Below are 10,212 nucleotides of genomic sequence, written 5' to 3'. Positions count from 1 at the left end.
TGCCCTGGGGGTGGGGGGGGGCATGGCCATGCCAGGGCCTGGCACAGGGCAGACCCCTGGTGCTTCTCCCACCCAGGAAGGGGGTGTCCATGGGTGCTTCACCCACCCTCCCAAACCAATACCCCTGGTGAAACAGCCCCGGGGAGCCACATGCTAGCCAAGGCCCTGACGCTCTATCACCCTCCCCAGCTCTGAGTGGTCCCTGTGCACCGCAGCCCTGCCAGGGATCTTCACCTCTGGGTTGGGTCAAGGGGATGGAGTCCAACTCTGAGCAAGGGTGACTGGGGTTGTAGCCCACATTTGGGTGAGGGTCACCAGGGTTTGAGGTTCACCTCTGGGTGAGGGTCAAGGGGATGGGGTCCACCTCTGGATAAGGGTCACCAGGGTTGGAGTCCACCTCTGGGTGAGGGTCAAGGGGATGGGGTCCACCTCTGGATAAAGGTCACCAGGGTTGGAGTCCACCTCTGGGTGAGGGTTTTCGGTGGCCTTCATACCTAGCTGCCACAGCTGGGAGCAGGACCCCATCAGGGCTGATGGTCCTGGAGCCACCCAGCGCAGGGTCACCGATGCCATTTCTTCAGCAGGTACCAGGGCCACCTTCACCCCCTGGACGGGCACAGCTGAGACATTGACCACTGAGGTCCTGGCAGCCCAGGGCTCAGGCCAGAGGGCAGGTGAGCAGCCTCGGAGGGTGCCCGGGACGCCCTTCCCGCGCCCCGAGCCAAGGGAGGAAGCGGCCGGAGGCAGGAAGCCGTCCCCCGGGGCCGGGGCCCCTGCTGCGATTTTGCTTGAAGGTCAGTGGCAACACAACAGGAAATCGCGCTGCCTCGGCCGGGCCGGAGCCGGAGAGCTGCGCCGTGCCGACCCGGGGCCGCCCCTGGCCGCCGACCCTCCATCCCGGCTGGGCGGCTTGCGGGGAGCCCGCGCCACCGCTGCCCTCCATGGAAGGGGGACGGGAGCTGGGGAGCAGCCACTGGCCCCAGGGTGGAAGATGCAGGGCCGAAGCCCCCAGCTGAGCATGGAGCTGAACAGTGAGTGCGCGGCTAAAAGGGGGGGACGGGAGCGAGGAGGAAGGGGCATGGCCTTGGCAGCAGACACCGTGCCGCGCAGCCAGAGCGTCCCCTGCATGGGCGCCCCAAGAGATGAGCCCCACGTGTGGTCAGCAAACCCCACGGGTGGCTCTGGTTTGGTCGGACCTGGCCGCTACCAGTGCATGAGGGCTGCCGAGCATCTCCCCGTGCCCGGCCTCGGGAACCAGGCTGTGCCGAGGGCTTTTGGGGACAGGTGTAGTGCCACAGCACGCAGAGGGCCTGCTGCCAGGACGGGCAGTCACTGGGCACAGCAGCTGCCCGGCCGAGAGGTGCCCTGGGCAGCAGCGTGCTGGCAGCACCGGGGAAGGCTGCGCTGGCAGGCCAGCCCTCGGCCGGAGCAGACACACGCCGCGGGACGCAGCAGGCAGGGATTCCCCGAAGCGCACGTCACGCCCGGAGCCGCTCCTGGCACAGATCAGGAGGGCTGGCCCCGCTCTGCGCAGGGAGCCCCGCTCTGCTCCCTGCCTCCAGCCCAGCCTGGAGCGGAGCCGACCAACCTGCCACGCACATGGCTGTGCAGCCCCTGGGCACGGCACCGAACCCCCGGCTCGCACCCAGCACTCGCGCTGACCGACCGCAGGGCACCACCAGGCACTCCTCAGCCCCCCCGGGCCCTCCCCTGCACCCCACCAAGGGGCCATCATGGCCACCGTCGGGCTGGGGCGAGGGGTTGCTGCTGCAGGTGCAGCCCTGGGCTGGAGGTGCCCTGGGATGGTGGCACAGTGCCCAAGGGAACCCCGTCTCCCCCAGGACTGCTCCTCCTCACCTCCTTCCTCCTGCACATGGAAGAGGGCCGTGCCAGCCCACCACGGCTGGTCTGCGACAACAGGCTCATCCAGAAGTACATCGGGGAGGCCAAGGACATGGAGAAGAGAACGGTGAGGATACAGTACCCCCCCAAAACCCAAGGCCAGGGCTGGGCACAGCTCCTGGTACCTCACCTCAGCATCTCCTCTTCCCCCTAGGCCCACTGCCAGGCACTGCCTGTGCTCACCTGCCCCACCATGCTGCCCTTGGTGGACTTCAGCCTCCAGCAGTGGAAATCCAAATCGGTGAGAGGCTGGGAGGATGGTGCTGGCACTGGGGTGCCCACGGGGCTGGAAGAGCCCCTGGGTTGGCGCAGGCACCTGAAATGCTGCACAAGATGCCTGTGGGCATACCTGGGGGCACAGCAGGGTGCAGGACCCCCTGCAGACCTAGGGTGGGCAGGGGAATGAATTGGGCCTGTGGTCCAGCCCGCTCACTGCCTGCTCCCCCAGAATGAGACCAAGCGTCGGGAGATCCTCTGTGACCTGGCACTGCTGGTGGGTGCTGTGGCAGGGGCCCGGGGCCAGGTGACACAGGAGTGCGGGGCGAGGCAGCTGAGCCAGCTCTACCAACACGCCAACTCCTTCCTCCTGCTCCTGCAAACCTTCAGCTGGGAGGTGAGACCCCACTGCCCCCAACGCAAGCCAGCCCACCCTGGCGCAGATGCCACCTGTGCAGGGCTGGGTACAACAGCTTTGTCACCTCCCTGTCCCACTCTCGTCCCTCAGGCAGGACCCTGGGAGCCAGGCTGCTCCCCACGCTCCATAGAGCAAACCCACGTCACTGCCATCTTCCTCACCTACCGGCAGCTGGTGCAGGGCAAGCTGCGCTTCTTCTTCCATGACCTGGCCAAGGACTTGTGCAAGCAAGGCCAGGGGGCTGCTGACAGGTGTGGGACCCGGTGAGGCTGCACACAGGCTTCACCCCCGATCCCAGGCCAGAGCAATCCTGCCGGACACTGAGCTGTGCTCTGGGTGCCCAGGAGGGTGCCCACAGTGAAAGGGTTGGCTCCAGTTCCTCCAGCCCTGGGCGACCCAGGGAGGCAGACAGCAGCATGACCCTTGCGCCCGTGGGCACAGGCCCTGCTCCCGCCCAGGCAGGCACCTCTACTGTGAATGCTTTACAAATTAAAGACCTATTTTTCTAAAAAAAGAAAAAAGGTTGGTTGTGTCCTCCTTTCACCCTGCTGCCATGGCCCTGGCAGGGGGGCTGCACACCCCGAGGGGCCTCAGTAAGAGGCAGCCCCTCAGGGATGTGCTCCGCATCTCTCCCCAGTGCCCAGCTCCCTCCCACAGCAGCCACCAGCTCTGCAGGGCAGATGGGCTCCCTCAGGCACCCAGTCCCCGCTCGGAGATAGGAGTGACCCCTCCTCGCCCCCTGCACCCACCTGCCTCTCCCTAGCCCCGCCACGGCGGCAGAGAACAACCCAAGGCAGGTTTGGGCTGCCTGTCCTTTAGGAAAGTGGTGTGGGCCCCCGTTGCCCCCCATGCAGGTGTACCCGCTCCCTGCCAGCCTCATCTCTCACCCAGCAAAGCCAGATCTAGAAAAAAACATACCAGTTTAATCAAGAACAAGCCCAGCCTGCCTCAGGATGGCTCCTTAGGAAATGGTCCCCAGCCCTGTGGCAGATGGGCGGCTGTCCCAGTCCTGGGTGGCTGTCCCAGCCTGGCTGCCTCTGGCCAGGGCCGCGCCTGCTTTTGAAGTGCAGCAAGGCAGAGGTGGGAGCAGACGCCCAGCAGCAGGACTGTGGAGCACCCAGTGTGGTCTCCACTCAGCCATCAGGCACCTCTCTCCGTGCAGGAGGAGGCTGCAGATCCAAGCAGGAGTCAGAAGAGGCTGGGACTGAGGAGGGGACGGCTCCCTCCTCCCCAGCTCCAGAGGGACCAGGCAGCATGGGTGCTGAGGCAGGCTCTGGGGTCACAGGGCTCCTGTTGGCTTGCCAGCAGAACGTCTCTGGGGAAGCCCACGGAGGCAGGAGGTCTCCTAGAAGGCCAGCTTCTTCATCAGCAGGTAAACTCGAGAGTCCACTTCAAACCCGTGCAGGTTGTTTGCGTCTCCCTGCAGCCGCATGAGCAGCCCCCCGTAGGACACGTAGGCAGAGCTGGGGCAGGAGGAGACGAGTGGTGAGAGCAGGGAATCCCATGGGAGACCCGGGATGGGATCCTGGTGCCGCCCCCACACCACCCTGGGGCACCGCGTCCCCCCCTCCTGCCGACAGGCACTCACAGGCGCGTGGCTGCCTCCGTGGAGGTCTCATCCCCTTCGATCCTGTACACCTTGCCGTACATCACGTACTCGAACTGGTCTGCCCTGTGATGGGACAGTGGGAGTTCAGGGAAGAATCAATCCCACGTGTTCTCCCAGCTGAGCATCCTTTGGGAGAAGGTGCCTCACAGCCCCTCAGCACTTCACCTTCTCCCTCACCCACCCCGACATGGGTCCTAGCTGGACCCCCATACCTGGATGGCCTGTCGTCTGTGGGGTTATACTCGCCGTCATCCAGGGTGCCATCTTCATACAAGGTGCTGGCAATGACCAGGCGGAATTTGTCTCCTGGGATGAGAGGGCAGAGGAGAGGTGAGAAGGCAGCGGGCACAGCCAGAGCAGCAGCGGCCACAGCAGATCTTGGGGTGGTGGCAAGAAGCTGCCCTGGTGGGTTTAGCACAAACCCCCCTCCCTGCGTTCAGTCCTCCAACAGGGTTGTGGGAAACAAGGAGAAGATCACACCGAATCCTCTGTCTCCCTGTTCCCTACAGACACTGGTCACCACCATGAAGGAGACCAGAGCCACCAAGACACTATGGCTGACATTTCACAGGACACAGCAAGAGATTCATGGGGAGAGTCCCAGAGGGCTTGGCTGAGCCCTGTGCAGGTATGCAAGACCCTGCAGCACCAGTTCCAGCCCTTCTATACCTCATTGAGAGTAAGACTCTCTTTTCCACCTGTTTAATATATTTAACCACATAAACTAATTTCAAAAGGTCTCCCTTAAAGCTTTGTTGCCACCAAATGAGGCAGTTTCAGTAGACAGTGTCTCTGAGTAGCAGGCCAGAGATGAGCCCAAACAACTACAGTGATGAGAACTAGAATCCCGCTCAGCCCCAGTACGCAGAGTGCCCAGTACCTCCTGTGGCCTGGGGACAGCAGAGGGGCCTGAGGAAGTCTGAGACAGCTCATTCCTTGTTCACAGCAAATTCAGTCTCCCTCCTCCAAGCACCAGCACACTCCTCTCTAACCATACCCACGCAAGCTGATGCTGGCTCAGGCCTGGCATGCTCTGGACTAGCAGCCCCATGGCTTACCAAGGTCCACGGGGTAGATCTGGATGTTCACGTCCAGGATGAGGTCCATCTTGAAGGACTCGCTCTCACAGTGCAGACGGGACACTGGGGAGAGCAGCAGAGTGAGGGACAAGGCCAGAGAAGACCCCTGGGGCTGGGTGGGAGCAGGGTCCCAGGGTCAGGCCATTCTTGTCCCACTCCAGGCTGGCCCCCGAGCTATCTCGGAAGAAGGGGTGCCCTGGGTTCGGGGACAGATGACAGGCCCTGGGAGCAGATTGAGGCGTGTACAGGCAGGGAAAGGAATACGGTGGAGTGGGGAACGGCGCGTACCGGGGGCCGCGGTGGCGTGGAGGGGCACAGAAGCCGGGCACGGGAAGGAGGGCGCACCGGGGTGCGGCAACACACGGCGGGGCCAGTGCCAGACAAGGGGAATAGGCACAGGGGCCACCGCCGGCGGGAAGGGCAGAGCGGGGACCGGGACAGGCGGGGGCGGGGGGCAGGCCCAGGGCCCCCGCGGGAGGGCAGCGCCCAGCAGCCCCGGCCTGAGGCGGCGCAGGCCCGGGCGGGGGCCCTGCGGAGAGCGGCCGGGGAGGCGGCGCGGGGCTCCACTCACCACGGTCGAACTTCTTGCCCTCGGGATCGATGTCCTTCACGTCGAAGATGTCCTCGAAGAGGATCCCGGCCATGGCGGCGGCCCCGGCCCCGCTCCCGCCCGGCGCCCGCCGATGACGCGCCCCGCTTCCGCCCGGGACGGAAGTAGCCTCAGGGTGGGCGGGGCGATTCCCGCGCCTGCGCACTGCTGCCGACCGGCGTCGGGGGGAGCCTGCGCGGCCCTAGTGCCCGCCGGGCCCGGCCCCGCCCGTGGGCTGCGCCCGGGGCAGGCGGGGGTGTGGTGCAGTGGGGGGGCACAGGGGTGGGGGGGACAGCGGTGGGGGGGGACAGCAGTGGGGGTGCGTTGCAGGGGGGGCACAGCGGGAGGGGGGGCGTTGCGGGGGGCGCACAGCAGTGGGGGGGGCATTGGGAGGGTGCGCTGCAGTGGCGGCTGCCATGGCCCCTGGAGCAGCCGCCCGGCTGCGGGCCGGCCCCGCGGGCCCCGCAGAGCCTGTCGCCGGGGGGGCCTCATGCGCTTGGTCCCCTCGGGGGTGGCTGTGCCGCGGGGGCCCTGCGGGCCCGGCAGGGGGCGCTGCGCGGCCGCGGATGGCCCCGCGCGGAGCCGCGGTCGCCACGGGGCCCGCCGCGCCCCAGCCAGCGGCCCCCGGTGGGGGGGGTCCGAGCTGCCCCACGGCGCCCTCGCAGCCCCCGTGCCCCACCTCGAGGCGTGGGACAGCCAGGCTTCCCCCGGGCCCCCCGCCGCAGCGGGGCATCGGTGTCATGAGCTGCGCGGACTTAGCCCGCGGTGGGGCCGGGGAGCCGCAGCCCCCGCCGGCTTCTTCCCCCTCCCACGCCAGCCGCGCTGGGGCGGACGGGTGGCGGCTGTCACCCGTGTCCTGCCGATGAACCGTGAGGGGCGCGGGGGGGTCTGGCAGGGCTGGGGGCGGCTCACACGTCGGGGCGCCGCGGGGTGCCCGCACGCCTGGCATCTGGCCGGGAGCCGCCGGCGCGGGGTCGAGAGTTCAGCCCTGGCCCCCCCCCCCCGCAAAATGCCACCGCCGGGCTGCCGTCACCCAGTTCTGCCTGGCTCGGGCGAGGCATGACAGTGGGGACCCTGTGCCCTGTTTGGGCAGGGGGTGCCCGCCCAGACGTGGCACCGAGGGGGCTGGCATGGGTGGCAGGGGCAGGTGCCCTGGTGTGATGGGGACCGAGGAAGGCGGGTGGCACAGTGCCGTGTGTGTGGCACATGCCAGCAGCGTGCTGGGGACCACGAGGCCGTGAGTGGGGACATCTATGTGACATGGGTCCCCGTGCGTGGCTTTGGTGCCTGCAACGAGGTGGCTGCGTGGGGACATAGCCCACATTGTCCCCAGGAGCTGGACATCTCTGGGACGTGGCTTGGGGTGGTACCTGGAGCCGAGGTGTCCCCAGTATCCGTGCCAGGGTGCCCGTCACAAGATGTCTGTGGTACCCAGACCCACCATATGTGACCCCTCCACCACATGTCCCCCCCCGTGACACGGTGCCCGTGGCGCAGGCAGTGGGATGGGGCAGCGTGGTGACATGCAGCGGGGACACTGGCGTGACGGGGGTGCTGGTACGAGGGGGCTGGTGGCCCATCATGGGGGGACATGTGTGTGGTTCACAGCGAGGTCACCCCGCGGTGGTGGCACTCAGTGGGGACAGCCTTAATGCGCTGGGACGTATCCTTGGCTCCTTCTAATCATCGTCTGCGTGGGTGGGTGACCCCCCCTGCCAGCCCTGTGCCCCCTCCCCGCTCTGCCCACCCACAGGGGGCACAAACCTCCCTGCCTGAGTGTGGGGCCACGTGTGGGGCCATGCCCAGGCCCCCTGCCCGGTGCAAGGCATGGGGTGTGACCCCCGCCACAAGCTCCCTGCACCCTCCCTGGCACCCTGCACCCCGGGGTGCCCCTGCCCGCTGCCGGGGGTGCGGGGCTGGGCTGCCGGGGGCCTGGGCACCCCTGAGTTGGGGGGGTTTTGGGTGGGGCACCCGGGGCTGTGCACGTTGCCAGGGGGTGGCAGCAACACACCGAGCACGGCAGAGCACCCCTGGCATGTGGTGGAGGGGGACCCCCAAACCCCAACTAGGCTCACCAGTCTGACCAGTTGCCCCTCCCCCACCGTCCCCAGGGTGCCATACTGGAGGGATGTGACCCTCCAGGCAGGGGCCAGCCAGCCGGGGCAGTGAGCCGTGGGGCCCAGGGCTGTTTCTCGGGTGCCAGCCCCTGCTGTGGTCAGGGGTACCGGCTGGGACCCCGTGCGATTCAGGCTGGGGGGCGGCCCTGGCATGGCTGTGCCCCCTGCTTGGGCACTCTCAGGGCCACTGCAGGGTGACACAAAGGCTTCACCCCGGGCTTATCCCACCGGTCTGGCTCTGCCTGCTGCTGCTGAGACCTGGCATGTTCGGTGCAGGCAGCCGGGGCCGTGCTCACCAGCCGGCGAGGCAGCCCCCCAGGGATGCTGCTGCCCGTGGCCCCTGGCAGCCGGCAGCACCGTCTGCCTCCCTGCCCTTGGGGGACCGGGGCACAGCTGAGCCCCGACCCTGGGCGCAGGCGGGCACAGCTCTACATGGGGGGTCACGGGCACGCAGCCACCCGTGGGGCCAGCTGGTGGAGGGCGGGGAGGGGGCAGGTTTCCAGGTGCCCCCCAGATGCCACGGGGCCGGGGTGGCAGCAGGAGCCTGGCATGGCCCCAAGCCCCCGGGGACTGGCTGTGTGGCATGGCCACAGTACCAAGCCCTCGGCCCCGTGCCCAGGCAGCCTGTGGGGCAGGATCGGCCAGAGGGGCTGGCCCTGGTGTAAATCTGGCCGGGGTTGGCACAGAACAGGGTACCCTGCTTTTCCCTGCACCACATCCCCATCTGCTCTGGCTCTGCCCATGTGCCCGCTGCCTCGTTGACCTTGTGCCATGCTGTGCCATGCTGTGCCATGCCATGCCGTGCCATGCCATGCCGTGCTGTGCTGTGCCGCAGGAGTGTGGGTGGCCGGAGGGACCCATGTGCCTGGCTAATGCCAGTCCCATGCTGCTGAGGGGCATCCTGGGGTGGGTGCCGGTGGTGCTGGGGGTGTCGGCACTGCCTTTGGTGCCGTTGCCAGGAGAGGGCCCGTTTGCCAGCCAGGTGCCTGGCGTCGCCTCCTTATCTGGGATTAAACAAACCCTTCCCGGATTCGGTGCCAGGCGCTGTTGTCCCTGTGCCCGTGGGACCAGCCTTCCCCTACCCCAGGGCTCCCCCATGCCCGCTTCCCCCCTCCATGCTGGGCTGCGGGGGGCGCCCAGGCCTTGAGTCCCTGGGGGTGAAGAGCCCCCCAAAAGCTGCCCCAGGCTCCACACGCTCCAGTTGTGCCTCAGCCTCTGGGGTCTCTGTGCATCAGGGTGGCCGGGGCAGGCCCTGGCGGGGGGATCACCCAGCCCGTGCCCCCAAAGCAGGGCACAGGGTGGCACCAGCTCTGCCTCCAGCTTGGGGCACCCCCAAAAACATCCCAGCGCAAAATGGGACCCACTGGGGGGGGTCTTCCCGTTGTGGCCAGTGAGGTGCCTGTGCCCCCGGCACGGCAAATCCTGGCAGCATGTGGTGCCAGGCTCCCCGGAGCGGGGTGCAGCCCCCCTCCTCGTTAGCCGCTCGGCTGTTATCTCCTGCTGATAAATCGTACAACACAAGCGCGCCTTTGAAATGTGGCCAGGCCTCCATCCGGCGGGGCGGCCAGGGAGGCCTGACATCGGCCGGTCGTGGCCGGCCTTTGCTGGGGATGGGGATGGGGGACGTGATTTCGGGCACTGCCTGGGTGAGGGGGTGCTGGGGACGGGCTCCTGGGCTGCGATATGGACCCAAGGGCAGAAGCAGAGGAGCAGTGAGGCTGGGAAACCTGCCTGCACCCCTGCCTGTACCCTGTGCCCGTACCCACTGCCTGCACCCCTGCCTGCACCACCACGCATCCCTGCCTGCATTCCTACCCACGCCTCTGCCTGCCTCCCTGCCTGCACCCCTTGTTTGTGTCCCCAGCTCGCACCCCTGCCCGGTTCGGGGTGCAGGGTGGCGGCGGTGCCCGGGCTGCTGGCCGGTGCTTCAGAGGCGGCGGTGGCCCCTGTTATGTTGCTGGCACAAAGGAGCCGACACGCTGCCGCCGTTATGGGAGCAAACAAGGGCAGGGTGAGGCCGGGAGGGTGGGCAGCCGCTGGCACCTGCGGGCATCCACCCCAGCGGCATCGCTGCGGGTGGTGGGGCGAGGGGCAGGGTGGCACTGTGCCCATGCCCAGGGATGGGGGTCCCCCCAAGCACCCCAGTGCTGGGGAGCCGGGGTCGCGGGGGGCTGCCCAGGGCAGTGCTGACCACCGGTGCGTGTTGCACATGCGTGTGCACACGTGTGCTCTCCCGCCGGCTCCACTGGTGCCCCCATGGGGTGCAGCACTGGGGCTCAGTG

At 67.5% G+C, this 10,212-nt stretch overlaps 2 protein-coding genes across 3 annotated transcripts; one reads left to right on the top strand and one right to left on the bottom strand.

Moving 5' to 3' along the window:
- Nucleotides 1-847: 847 nt before the first annotated feature.
- Nucleotides 848-3,010, top strand: THPO (thrombopoietin). Its single transcript, XM_068407029.1, has 5 exons — nt 848-1,031; nt 1,842-1,969; nt 2,057-2,143; nt 2,351-2,515; nt 2,627-3,010. Exons 1-5 carry the CDS (start codon nt 992-994, stop codon nt 2,801-2,803), a joined length of 597 nt encoding a protein of 198 aa, XP_068263130.1. The 5' UTR covers nt 848-991; the 3' UTR covers nt 2,804-3,010.
- A 429-nt stretch (nt 3,011-3,439) lies between these two features.
- Nucleotides 3,440-5,919, bottom strand: POLR2H (RNA polymerase II, I and III subunit H). Of its 2 annotated transcripts, XM_068406693.1 has the most exons (5): nt 5,796-5,919; nt 5,204-5,287; nt 4,358-4,451; nt 4,125-4,208; nt 3,440-3,999 (listed from the first exon to the last, which is right to left on the bottom strand). In XM_068406693.1, exons 1-5 carry the CDS (start codon nt 5,866-5,868, stop codon nt 3,882-3,884), a joined length of 453 nt encoding a protein of 150 aa, XP_068262794.1. In that variant the 5' UTR covers nt 5,869-5,919; the 3' UTR covers nt 3,440-3,881. The 2 variants fall into 2 exon arrangements, with proteins under 2 accessions (XP_068262794.1, XP_068262795.1); XM_068406694.1 differs by lacking the exons at nt 4,125-4,208; nt 4,358-4,451.
- Between the last annotated feature and the right edge of the window lie 4,293 nt (nt 5,920-10,212).

This window comes from Nyctibius grandis, chromosome 8 (assembly GCF_013368605.1).
Source record: "Nyctibius grandis isolate bNycGra1 chromosome 8, bNycGra1.pri, whole genome shotgun sequence".
NCBI classification, from domain to species: Eukaryota; Metazoa; Chordata; class Aves; order Nyctibiiformes; family Nyctibiidae; genus Nyctibius; species Nyctibius grandis.
The sequence above is the reverse complement of the archived record's forward strand: the minus strand, read 5'-3'. Positions and strand labels throughout refer to the sequence as shown.